This window comes from Cibotium barometz, chromosome 61, assembly GCF_041138505.1.
Source record: "Cibotium barometz isolate CiBa-2024 chromosome 61, ASM4113850v1, whole genome shotgun sequence".
Classification (NCBI taxonomy): Eukaryota; Viridiplantae; Streptophyta; class Polypodiopsida; order Cyatheales; family Cibotiaceae; genus Cibotium; species Cibotium barometz.
The window spans coordinates 36932216-36946036 of record NC_141106.1 but is presented as its reverse complement, the minus strand read 5'-3'; the positions used below and the strand labels follow the sequence as shown (position 1 = coordinate 36946036).

At 43.6% G+C, this 13821-nt stretch overlaps 1 protein-coding gene across 1 annotated transcript in view; it reads right to left on the bottom strand.

Moving 5' to 3' along the window:
• Positions 1–333: 333 nt before the first annotated feature.
• The window catches only part of LOC147604855 (beta-glucosidase 34-like), a 14861-nt gene continuing 1373 nt past the window's right edge, over positions 334–13821 (bottom strand). Inside the window, exons 7-13 of the mRNA XM_086795066.1 lie at positions 13653–13821; positions 2265–2380; positions 1853–2070; positions 1622–1650; positions 1400–1496; positions 1043–1139; positions 334–859 (exon numbers count right to left, since the gene is read on the bottom strand). The exon at positions 13653–13821 is cut by the window's right edge and continues 90 nt beyond it. Of these exons, the coding sequence (XP_086651192.1) occupies positions 670–859; positions 1043–1139; positions 1400–1496; positions 1622–1650; positions 1853–2070; positions 2265–2380; positions 13653–13821 (916 nt within the window). The 3' untranslated portion in view covers positions 334–669. The remainder of the gene's footprint in view (positions 860–1042; positions 1140–1399; positions 1497–1621; positions 1651–1852; positions 2071–2264; positions 2381–13652) is intronic.

Here is a 13821-nt window from a genome sequence, read left to right as displayed (position 1 = left end):
CTCTCTCAATCTTTCTTCTCACAAAAGCGCAAACACATCACAAAGTTGTATAGAATGCACGCATATGATATAATGAAACAACATAAAATATCCAGAGAGAGACTTTCATGAAAACCAAGTACATCACATGTTTTGGAGTGGTTTTTTTCTCCTCTACATTTTGGCAATATAAAGCTTTTTTTGTTTAAACCTACCTATATCAATACTTCCCTTTTTCGAAAATTAAAAATTTTCATTTATGCAAAACTTCCTTCACATACAAAAATTAAGGACTGCTTTGATCAAATTTACAAGCTATTTTCCATGTTCATAAACTTACAAGCTTTGCAAGACATGTGCAATGTAGACATTTCTGTGTCAAATTCACAACAGTCAACACTACACGTAAACATTTATTAAAATTATGGTGAAACTCATTAGAGAAGACTCAAGTCACTCAACATCCACAATCGCTATTGCACCCACTAGGTAACCTATGTTGAAACCCATACTACATGGTATAATTTTTTGGGATATAGATCATAACTACTTGTATGAAGAAAGAGAAAATCCTACATGTCACTACATGTAATGAACGCATAAGTAATCATAGTAGTTCTCAAGTGCAAAAGTCGATATTGAAAAATTTGGGCAACCTCCACATTGACAGGTGTAATATTGAGAGCATGTCTAGCTTGCATAAGCTTGGGAGGTGCTATTCGAAGTGAGCATATTCTTGAACCACAAGGCAGATAACCTCGGATATCGATTGAAGTCGTCATCCACATAATATATCCCAAATCTTATTTGTAGCCCTAAGGTCGTCTCAAACCCATCAATAAGGGACCATACATACATGCCAAGTACATTTGCCCCATCTCTATTTGCCATCAAAACAAAAAATGAATTACCAATCATGAATAAACATAAAATAAACATAAGCCTAGACAATGTATTCATATCAATCCTCTCTCTCTCTCTCTCTCTCTCTCTCTCTCTCTCTCACACACACACACAAAGCACTCCCTCTAGAGTCCAAAGTGTTAAAAGCATGTTGCTCTACCTTATCCCAACGATCAGAGATTTTAGATATGAGGAATAGAAGTCCACTCGATCGATGTCATTCAATGTGTCATTGGTCGAAAATTCCAATCCATAACCTGTAACATCATAAATTCTATATTTTACATCACATAACTACATGTCAATAGGCCCTTGCATTAATGCCAATCACAACTTGCTTCCTAAACAAGGGCATGAGTTTATACATACACATGCATGCATAAGAAGGTACAAATGCGTGTGCGTGTTCTCGCGCATGTAACGTTTAGAGAGAGAGAGAGAGAGAGAGAGAGAGAGAGAGAGAGAGAGTCACCCACTAGTAAGAATGAAACCAATTGGTAAGGAGAGATTAATTTACCTAATGCTGTAATATATGTTGGGAAGTTATTGTAATGGGTTCTCATGTACCCAAGAATTTTCTCCATACACCATGGTACAGAGTATTCACCAACATACTGCAAGGAGGAGCAACTCAATATCTCACGACAACTAGTGCAGATGAGAATTCAAGAAAACGTAATTAATATCCACATAGCTTCATCATGTGAGAGACAGGCAAGTTGATTGGGAATTGAAGTACCTTGCCAATAGCCTCACCATCCTTATAGGCTGTCCAAAGAAAAAAGAAAAGAAAAGAAGAATGAATTGGAAGGGGCTTGGGAAGGACTAAGCCAATGCTAAAACTTGAAGCCTTGAGAGGGCACCAAAGCCCTTCAAACCTTGTAAAGAAGGCCTCTTAAAAAATAAGGTTGAAAATTCCCCTAAATTTTGAACATAAGTTTCAAATCTTACATTTGAATGAAGACTTTACCGGTTAGCTTAACGGCCCAATCTTGGAAGTAGCCCGTTGTGTTAGTCTTGTACTCGTCGTCGTAGGTGCAGTAAATTGCAGTGACTGCATTCAAGCCGATGAAGTCCACAGAGCCGCGTATGCGTGCAGACTCTTCCTCCGTGAAAGAAGGTAGCCGTGAGCCCACCAGCTCCCGCATAACAGCAGGGTAATCTCCATATAAGATGGGATCCACAAACCTGTTTGGATTTGATCAAAGGCAAAACATATAGTTGCTAATTTGTCCACTCAAAATATAAAAGTAGAATAACCTGGCTTGATTATCCACATAATATAGTTTAATTCTCCACACTCCAGAATCCCAAACTTGCTTGGAATCGCCCTTAATTGGAACAGAATATTCATAGCCATGGCGCTTCAGGCCTTTACCTACCAGCCCACTGTAAAATCTGTGGCTCTTTGAGCTGCATCAAGGTCCACAGTGGAGTTTGTGAGAGGCTCGAACCATCGGAACCAGATGATTAGCCCAATCTCGCCTTGCTGAGTGGCCTGCGAGAGGTCAACACACAAATAAGAAGTGGTACCCATTCCAGGCAAAATTAGTCTGGCGCAACATCCAATTACACACGCGCACTGCCGGACCTACCACATGCTTATGCATCAATACAAAGGGGCGGACGAGTTGCATCTATAAATGTAGCCTGATTAACTCCTGCACAATCACAGGCAATCCACAGTTCGTGCCATAGCATAGGAGACCTGCAAATTTTTCTTCTCTGGCACCCAGCATGTGCGGTTGACTGTTTGCAAGTATGAATCAGGTGTGCACAAATTGAGTTTAAGAAAAGGAACTGTTGGGTTTCTCTTAATTCAGCGGTCTCATCATGAATGCAAAGGCAATAGCGATTGAGAGACCATGGATGCCGCATCCCAAGTGTTGATGGCATCAAATCATCATGGACATCGACCCCTTACAGCTCAAGACTTCTCATCTACATCGACCCTTGAGACGTGGGGGAGTGACTTAGCAGCAGGCTCAACAAAGTGGCGAAGACAAACAAAACCTCGACTATAAAAGGCACAGTGCATTTAAGAAGGGGGGAGCATGGCATGCTTGAAGAACCCAAAGAAGTACAAAGGTAAAGACGAGGAGAAGTCCAAGGAGAAAGCCAGTTCGCCTGCCACATTGGCTTCAATGACCTCGGCACTCATCCGTCCATGAGAACCATTGCTGCTCTTCATCATCCGATCCTATCTAACTATTACTCTTCAACAAGGAGCTTCGTAGAAACCCTGTGGTTGGGCGGTTGAAGTGACCCAAAGTGTTGGACACCAACTAAGTGGATAAGGCCTTGATATGAGGGGCAAGCAAAAGAAATCAAACCAATTCAAGGCTGCTCAACAAACATTGCTGCTCTTCATCATCTGATCCTATCTAACTATTACTCTTCAACAAGGAGCCTCGTAGAAACCCTGTGGTTGAGCAGTTGAAGTGGCCCACAGTGTCGGACACCAACTAAGTGGATAAGGCCTTGATATGAGGAGCAAGCAGAAGAAATCGAACCAATTCAAGGCTGCTCAACATTGAAGAATGTTTTTTGGGCCATTGGGGAGTTTTAAAGCTATTGCACCAGGTTACCAGGTCGTGTTGAAAAGCCCACCGGCAGAACTAAATTACCACTACCTCCCATTGACAATCTACTAGATCACCTCGTGGGGGGAAGTAACTTAAGAAGCTAGATCTGAAGTCATAGATACCATCAACCTTTGCTAGGGATTTTCATCATTGTCTTTGTTAATGACATCTTGGACTTCGACAGAATCAAGGATGAGCACACTGGTCATGTGGGCACAGCTATTGAAATGATTCAGGCAAACAGTCGGTGGACAATGGAGGACTAAGGACTACAGAAGTTAAGTTGGTGTACAATGGAGGACTACAAAAGCTCACACCATGGAAGAAGAAGGTTCATCAAGGAGCCCAGGGACGTGGTCTTCAAGCTAAAAACTGGAGGATGCATGAGAAATCTTATGAAGCACCTTGGACCAATGTTGGGCGTTTCATTGGATGAGGACTAACCGGAGTTGGAAGACTACAGAAGGTGCTCGTTTCTCATGCACGTTATTTTGCACCACTACAACAGGGGTGCTCATCGAAAGTAGCTCCTCTTCAGCACAAAGGCTATCCAGTCTGGTAAGTTGTCCGGTTTGATGAGCATCAATTCTCAGCCATGGTTTAGAGCTTACTGGGAGGCTATGCACCTGAGAGCACCTTAGATGTCAACATGCACGGAAGCTGTCTTCTTTCAGCCCTGAGTAACTGAACAGGAACCTTAATGCAAGTCACCAACAAAGAGAGAGAGAGAGAGAGAGAGAGAGAGAGAGAGAGAGCACCTTAGATGTCAACATGCACGGAAGCTATCTTCTTTCAGCCCTGAGTAACTGAACCAACAAAGAGAGAGAGAGAGAGAGAGAGAGAGAGAGAGAGCTCTATTTTCACTTGCCTTTGCGCTTAAATCACACTTTTTTGGAGCATGAAGTTTTTGATGTTTATATGCATCAGTTGATACGACATTTCTCCACAAGAGTATCCATGGCTGATTATCATGCTTGGCCAGTGTTCCTTACCAACACTCGAAAATTAGCACGGCATTATGGTCTTGCTAATGCCTCTATACAAAAACAGCATGTGGCTCTTCTTGAGTCGCTTTTAAAGGGCTTGCAGGCGTTCATTTTTACTGACTCTATGGATGCTGAAGTTGTGGATGCCATAGAATGGCTGAAAAAGGAGCTATCTAGGGTGCAAGAAGCACAATATGTTCGCTTTAAACTACTTGCACGTCTTGATGCTTTGCGGGATGCTAACTGTCAATCTCATCGCTTCTATGATAAGTTGCATCAAAAACATATGCGTGAGAATATTGTTAGGCTGATGGATGTCCAAGGCAACGTTGTTACTCAACCTTCTGAGGTTATTCAGCATTGCATCAGGTTTTATGAAGATTTGCTTGCCCCTCGAGAGGATGTCTCGCCAGCTGTCCTGGCTGCAAGGGAGTCATTGTTTGCTGAAGTACGATATCAAGTTGACCCTGATGTGGCGGTTCAGCTTGATGCTCCTGTTACTCAAGGGGAAGTGGAAGCTGTTCTCTCCAAACTTCCCATGGGAAAGAGCCCTGGTTGGGATGGTTTGACAAATGAGTTTTTCCGAAAATATGCTGATCAGCTTGCAGAGCCTTTGACGCTTATTTGTCAAAGGGTTTGGGATGAGGGATATATGCCTGCCGATTGGAAGTTGGGCATACTTCGTTTGTTGCCTAAAGTCCCTTCGCCTACTTCTTTGGCTCAATGGCGCCCGATCTCACTTATGGGTATTATGTATAAAATCTTTACAAAGATTTTTGCCAATCGCTTGCAGAAGGTGCTTCCTACTCTTATTCATCCATATCAATATGGATTTGTGCATGGCAGGAATATTTTGCATAATATTCTTAATGTTCAAATTGGAGTGGATTATGCCAAGGCAAAGAAGTAAGAGATTGTGATGATGCAACTGGATCTTGAAAAACCTTTTGATCATGTCAGCTGGTCTTTCCTTTCTCAGTTAATGACAACCATGGGCTTTGATCCCAATATGGCTAATTTGGTGCATTTACTTGGCTCTGGCTCTATCACGAGGATTATGCTCAATGGAGGACTTTCGGATGGTATTTCTCTCACCCGTTCTCTCCGGCAGGACTGTCCTCTTAGCCCTCTTTTCTTTGCCATTGCCACTCATCCTATGTTATCTCGCCTAGATGCTATGGCATCGCATGGCGAAGTGGTTGGTTTGCATCTCCCTCATGACAAGCAATTGGTTGCTCAAGCCCTTGCGGATGACACTTTTATGTTTCTCAGGGCCGAAAAAGCCAATATAGATCGAGCAATGGAAGCTTGGAATAATTTTGCATTGGCTTCTGGGCTGAAAATAAATTCAACAAAATCAGCCCTCATTGTATGCACGGAATTTGATCTTGAGGCATTAGGGTGGCAAGGGCGGGTGGTGCATACAGGAGACATTGTTCGTCATCTTGGGTATCAGGTGGGTGTGGATGTGGACCCCCAAGAGCTTCTTGCTTGGATTTCTGCTCGGATCTCAGATAAATTTGTGTATTGGAAAGCTCAAGGGTAGCCTATGCACGTGAGGGTTAAGGTAGCTCAAGTTATTATGCTTGGCATGATTTTCTATTTTTTGCCTTTGCTACCTTGGACGCACAAATCTCTTCTCCGTTTGGTTGCTCCCATTTGGTTTATGCTATGGAAGAGGCAAGGAAATATTATGGGTCAAACATGGATAGCTTGGAATCACATTACGACGCCCAAAAGAATGAGTGGGGCTGCTTTACTAGATGTCCGCTTGCATATGGTGGCACGTAGGTGGGCGCTTTTTCAGGATATGTGTTTGCAGGAGCAGCCTTGGGTATTCATGGCTCGTGAATGCGGCTCATCCTGTCCGCCTCACATTTTATCGCATATTCTCCTTTCTTGGCATGAAGTTCTACTATTGACTCGGTGGGATCCTGGTCATGAAAGACTACTTTTGAACTCTTTGCAGTTCGAAACATTTGTGGAGTCGCGTGTCATTGTTTGGCCAGACAGAGATGCTTCACGCATACGACTCAACCGCATGGTCAGGTTAGGCTTGGTTAGAATCCGAGATGCTGTGATACCTGGTCGTGATAGGCCATATTCATTTCGTCGTATTCGGCAACACTTTAAGGTTCCTCGGACATTTCAGCCACTATGGATTGACATCATGCATGCAGTTGAGCCTTTTACTCCATTGCCTCGGCCATCTGCAGATCAGTCTTGGCTTGATTGGGCACTATGTAAATCTGGTGACTTTATATCACTTTCAGCTAACCAGGTCTATCATAACCTCGTATCAGAGAAAGATTGGGTTTCAGCCAAGGCCAATAAGGTGTGGGGATTGCACTAGTCTAAATCATGGTGGCAGAAAACTCTTATGCGTGGTTGGCAGTCTAAACTCCCTTACCAAGGTAAGGTTTTCATTTGGAGGATGTTGGTGGGAGGGTTACCTACAAGGGATCAGCTCAGCCGTCGTAAAATTACATTGGCCTCTTGCTTCTTCTACACGACATGCACTGAAACAGTTATGCATCTGTTCATGAGTTGTCCAGTGGCCCGTCAGATTTGGTCTTTTGTCTCTAGCGTTTGGGAGGCAGTAGAGAGGTCTACTGTTTCGGCTCATCAATGGATATTTGGGATTTGTCCTCAAGTCATTACTTCGGACAGTCACCTTGTGATATTCCATTTCCTTAGATGGACAGGACTTTGGCATATTTGGACTACACGGAATGGGTTCATCTTTGATTCCTTGTCTGGAATACATGGGCATATTCTACGTATCCACGGTTTGCTGCTTTGGCAGTTTTCTTCTCTTCTCTCAGCTCAGCTATTGGATGCAGATGTTATTTCGTTATGATCTACGGCAGCTCGGCTGGCTCATCTTTGATGCTTTTATCTGGGATGCTTATTTGGCTAGGAGGCTTTCTTATTAGTGTACAGGTTTGCACGATCATGATCCTTTAGAGGATCTTTTGTGGGGGTTTTTTTGGGGCCATAGGTTCTGTGTGAACCATGTGGCTGATGTACATTTTTACATATAATATAAAACACCATTTCACGAAGAAAAAAAAAAAAGGAGCTCTATTTTCAATATTTTGTGAAGTACAAAAGCCGTCCATAGGACACTACAAAAACTGTGGCCTTTGGCCTCCCAAAAGAGGCAATCTAAGACCTAAAAAGGCCCAACTCTTCACCTACCGAAAAGGGTCACATAACTAAAATGATTTCTTGCTTAGCTTTTTATAGGCCCTTCCAATCGGCCAGTTCCATTTGACAACTAAGCAGCATTCCCTTCTAGAACTAGTATACTTGATCTTTGTCCAACAAGAAGCCTTCCGATGCTCTTTAGAAACTTGCTACTATCCTAAACTGGTATCTGTTGCTTGCTCAAATCAAGGATTAGCCTGAAGATTGGCCATGTCCATGTGTACACATGACATCCCCTCTTGCAAAACTTGATGATGGGATTTCAACCTTTGACATTGGATGACTATCATCGTCACTTCTTTCTTCACGGACTACCAAACTTATCATCCTTCCTTCTTGACAACCTTTTCACTGAAAACCTTGCCATGTCTTTGACTCCACTCCAAATCTAGCATTGCTAACTTCTCTCCTCACGGATTCCCAAACTTATCATCCTTCCTTCCTGACAACCTTTTCACTGAAAACCTTGCCATGTCTCTTACTCCACTCCAAATTTGGTGTTGCTATCTGTGCATCTATTCCACTTTGTCCATGCCATGTCCCTGAACACTTCAATGGTCTCCTTCTCTAGGTTGATCATGGCATCCTTGGTCCACCCCCTTGGAGCCATTTTCCCGAGAGCCTTCCTTGGTATGCCCCAAATCGCATCAACCCCTAGAGCTATCATTCCCTTGGTTTTTGTTGACACCTACCAATCCCATGGGATTTCTACCCTCACTGTGTACTCTCCTTCGACTTGTGCACCTTCCTGGGACATTTTAGCACTTAGCCTTGCTGAGCTTGATGCTCTGATACCAATGTTACAAGCGCGAAAGCTTCGTGAGTCTTCCTTCAGCCCTAAGTAATTGAATAGGAACCTTGACGCAAGTCACCCACATCGAGAGAGAGAGAGAGAGAGAGAGAGAGAGAGAGAGAGAGAGATGTATTTCCATAGGACTGGTCTTTGGCCAAAAGAGGTAATCTAAGACCTAAAAAGCCCTAACACTTGACCTACCCAAAAGGGTCAGATAACTAAAATGATTTCTTGGTTAGCCTTTTGTAGGCCCCCTTAAGCCACTTTTATTGGCCGACTGTTGGCCAACTCCATTGGAACTAAACTCCATTAATGTTGGCGACACCCTGGCAAACTTGGTCCAACATGAAGCCATTGGAACTAAACTCCATTAATGTTGGCGACACCCTGGCAAACTTGGTCCAACATGAAGCCTTCCGTAACCTTTAGGAGCCTGCTACTGCGTGTTGCCCAAATCAAGAATTAGCCTTGAAATTGGCCATGTCCATGTGTGCACATGACATAAGATGTAAGCGGAGAAGAGTGTGTCGAGCACTCTTGATCAAGAATTAGCCTTGAAATTGGCCGTGTCTATGTCCATGTGTGCACATGACATAAGATGTAACCGGAGAAGAGTGTGTCAAGCAGTCTTGACACATTAACCATCTGACTAAAGGAGTACATCCGTCTAGCACAGCCACCTTATCCCCATAGCCATGCACGGCGACATTCGTGTGGCAAGAGGATGTACAAATAAATTAAAGTGGCTGTCTCACTTTCATTATTGTCGGCTTAAGGGTGTCACGTGCACACCCATCAGGTGTACAAGTGGCATGGCATCATCAGGTGTACAAGTGGCATGGCATCATCAGGCATATAATCAGGATATTCATTCAGGCATATATCTGTATGAGCAGCATATGGGGGTGTTTCATCACCAACATCAGCATTCCAATCATCATGAGCATTGTAAGACATTCGTGTGCATCAGCCGACAGCATTGCATCAGCCGGCAGCATCTATAAACCAGCCAACTCGCATTTTTATGGTATTTATGGCAGTCGTGAGCATATTCAGGGGGCTGGCCGACTGCAGCAAGGCTGGCCAACCAGCACCAGTTCACTCATATAAATAGATGCGCATCACATTCAGTCCATCAACGCATCTCACCACAGCGTTTTCAGCATTCAGTCCAGCATCGCCTCCCAGCGCATCAGTCCATCTGATTAGCAAACGCATAGAGCATATCTCCAACCGGAGAGCATCTGCATTTCAGTTCAGCAGTTCAGCATCAGTTCCCAGCCATCCCTTCAGCGTTTCCTTCCCAGGAGACAAGGGAAAGATAGTGGGACAGCAGTACGTTCAGTATATCAGCATATTCAGCATATAGGCAGCATATTCAGCATATGGTTCATCATTCCTATCTCCCACATAGAGGGAAGCCGGCATCGAAGGGTGGACCTCAGCATTGGAGCAAGGAACAATCCTCAGAATCAGCATTCAGCCTATTCCTCTCATCCCGAGAAGGATAGTCATCTAGGACAGCATCATAGATCTATTCAGATCTCCTTGTAACCCATTCATCTAATATAGCTGCATTGCATTGCATTGACACTATCTGTCTTTCTTAAGCATCATTAAGTGCAGTTTAGTTAGACTAAGGTTGTGTTTACGACGGTCAAAGACCTCACATGTCACATTGGTATCAGAGCGTTACAGGGTATCCAACCTTAGATCATTTTCATTCCATCAGTCATTCAGTCAGACATCATGTTAATCGCTTCCGCATAGTTAAACCCAGTTCTCAAAATCTTGCACGCCACCCTTAGGGATTTTCCCTTAGGTATGCATTAGTAACCCATCCATCTGCATTCTTGCACAGCATATAGGGTTGCACATGGCTTGCATAGTAGTCATCTTAGCAGTCAATCTTGCATCTGCAAGGCATACATGTTTGCCCATGAACTCTCTGGGGAAGAATGACATCCATCATCAAAGGAGGACATAAGTTTTGGGCTTCAACTGGCAGCAACAAGGGGTTTCTCTTCCATAGAAGACGGAAGTTTGCTCCAACATCGCCTCAGGAGGTTCAGAGCTTCAGAAACGACGGAGATGGTAGGTGAAAGGATTCCACAGACATGCCAAGGGTGACGCAGGTATTTCCAAGCAGTTTTAGCAGCATTTGCCATTCAATTCCCGCAGTAGATAGAGTCTTTGGCTCAAAGGATTTCACTCCTACAGACAACCTCAGTCCCAGCAACAAAAGACAGAAGGGGGCAGTGGTTCGGTGGAGAAGGATCACCAGAGGAGTTGAAAGGTTGCAGGTATACCACCCAGCAACAGTTTAGCAGAGGGGAATGTTACGTGCACACCCATCAAGTGTACAAGTGGCATAGCATCATCAGGCATATAATCAGGATATTCATTTCAGGCATATATCAGTATGAGCATCATATGGGGGTGTTTCATCACCAACATCAGCATTCCAATCATCATGAGCATTGTAAGGCATTCGTGTGCATCAGCCGACAGCATTGCATCAGCTGGCAGCATCTATAAACCAGCCGACTGGCATTTTATGCATTTTATGGCAATCGTGAGCGTATTCAGGGCTGGCCGACTCCAGCAAGGCTGGCCAACCAGCACCAATTCACTCATATAAATAGATGCGCATCACATTCAGTCCATCAACGCATCTCACCACAGCGTTTTCAGCATTCAGTCCAGCATCGCCTCCCAGCGCATCAGTCCATCTGATTAGCAAACGCATAGAGCATATCTCCAGCCGGAGAGCATCTGCATTTCAGTTCAGCAGTTCAGCATCAGTTCCCAGCCATCCCTTCAGCGTTTCCTTCCCAGGAGACAAGGGAAAGATAGTGGGACAGCAGTACGTTCAGTATATCAGCATATTCAGCATATAGGCAGCATATTCAGCATATGGTTCATCATTCCTATCTCCCACATAGAGGGAAGCCGGCATCGAAGGGTGGACCTCAGCATTGGAGCAAGGAACAATCCTCCGAATCAGCATTCAGCCTATTCCTCTCATCCCGAGAAGGATAGTCATCTAGGACAGCATCATAGATCTATTCAGATCTCCTTGTAACCCATTCATCTAATATAGCTGCATTGCATTGCATTGACACTATCTGTCTTTCTTAAGCATCATTAAGTGCAGTTTAGTTAGACTAAGGTTGTGTTTACGACGGTCAAAGACCTCACATGTCACATTGGTATCAGAGCGTTACAGGGTATCCAACCTTAGATCATTTTCATTCCATCAGTCATTCAGTCAGACATCATGTTAATCGCTTCCGCATAGTTAAACCCAGTTCTCAAAATCTTGCACGCCACCCTTAGGGATTTTCCCTTAGGTATGCATTAGTAACCCATCCATCTGCATTCTTGCACAGCATATAGGGTTGCACATGGCTTGCATAGTAGTCATCTTAGCAGTCAATCTTGCATCTGCAAGGCATACATGTTTGCCCATGAACTCTCTGGGGAAGCATCGAAGGGTGGACCTCAGCATTGGAGCAAGGAACAGTCCTCAGAATCAGCATTCAGCCTATTCCTCTCATCCCGAGAAGGATAGTCATCTAAAATGATTTCTTGGTTAGCCTTTTGTAGGCCCAGACTTGAAGCCACTTTTATTGGCCTACTGTCAGCCAGCTCCATTGGCCAACTAAATTCCATTAATGTTGCCAACACCCTTCTAGAGCTGGCCAACTTGATCTTGGTCCAACGGGAAGCCTTCCGTAACCTTTAGGGACCAGCTACTGCCTGCCTGTTGCCCAAATCAAGAATTAGCCTTGAAATTGGCCATGTCCATGTTCATGTGTACACATAACATAAGATGCAAGCGGAGAAGAGTGTGTCAAGCAATCTTGACACATTAACCATCTCACTAAAGGAGTACATCCATCTAGCACAACCGCCTCATCCCCATAGACATATGGTGACATCTGCAAAACCCTCATGTGGCAAGAGGATGGAACGATGTGAAGAAACCCCTTTTTGGTGCCCCTACAATTTCCTCACAACCCCATTATCCAACATGTCAATAGGAGTTGATTTAAAAGAGTGCCAAAAAAACTGTTTATTTTTAAAAGTCCTAAACTTTTTTTTTTCAAGAGAACTTTTTTTTTTCCCAAGAGACTACTTTCTCTTCAAAAGGGAGATTTGAACTCACACCATCCTTGGCAAGAGTGTTGGCCACTGATCAAGATTGCCCACGCCCCTACCCCTAAAAGTTAAAAGTTGAGAACTCTTACAAAAGCAAGAAATAGTCAAAAGTTGTTATTAAAAAAAGTGCCAAAAAAACTTTTTGTTTTTAAATAACAAAGTTATTGCAAAAAACATTACAATAAGAGCATACTTTTTATAAATTAATAGGTGTGATTAAAAAACCAACCGGGGACCTATTTGTGTTCCCCTGCTCTCTTCTCTCTAATTAACCACAAGTAATCCACATTAGGCCAAACACTATACATGTAGATTACCGATCGATTACCAGTCAAGCTGGTAATCTACTTGTGTATAACCCATTCAATTATTTGAACATCGGTTTAACAAAGAGCTACTCTGCCCACGGTATGGATTCAAATCTCCCTGTACGAGCGATGTCACTTGTGCATGTAGGTGGTAACATGTGTACTTTTTACTTTCAAGTCAAGATAATAATAATAATAAATCTAGAGCTCTAAGTTATCGTACTACATGGAAAGACACGTACTCTCAAACAGAGAGTGGAATAAAGTGTGAGGAATAAAATCATGATAGTATTTTTTTTAACAACTCTTTTCAATACGAAGTTGACAACAAAATGTCAAATTTAAAACGTATGCTAGAAAAAATTTGGGAAATTTAAATTCATCAAAGGGAAAAATTTGGGAAATTTGTCCCTTGCCCATCGTGGGGCGTGTTGCTCTAGGGGGGACGTAAAGAATCATTTTTTTTTCCAGAGAGTGCATTTGTGCGTGCTATGTGCTGTCGTCCATCGTGTAACCCTTAGGTTTTGAACTCGAGAACCAAAAAGTTCTACCAGTTAAGCTACACACGCCCATCTTCACGCCCATCTTGTAGCCTTGGGTATTGAACCCGGGAACCGATAGTTCTACCAATTGAGCTACACGCATGTCGGCCTATCGGCCTGATATAAAGAATGTTGACAATATTGATTTTCCGTCTTATTTTAAATGGGGTTTGATTACACACCTGGTATTCATTTCTGTAGAGCTCCACTGCGGCGGCGTGGGCAAGGAGCATGTTGTGGCCGGCGATATAGGGCTCGGTGGAGGAGTTGCCGGCTGTGCAGTTGTAAGGGGGAAGTCCCACGCTGCACCTCCCGGGTGGGCAGTAAGTTCCTGCGTAGGCAAAAGGTATG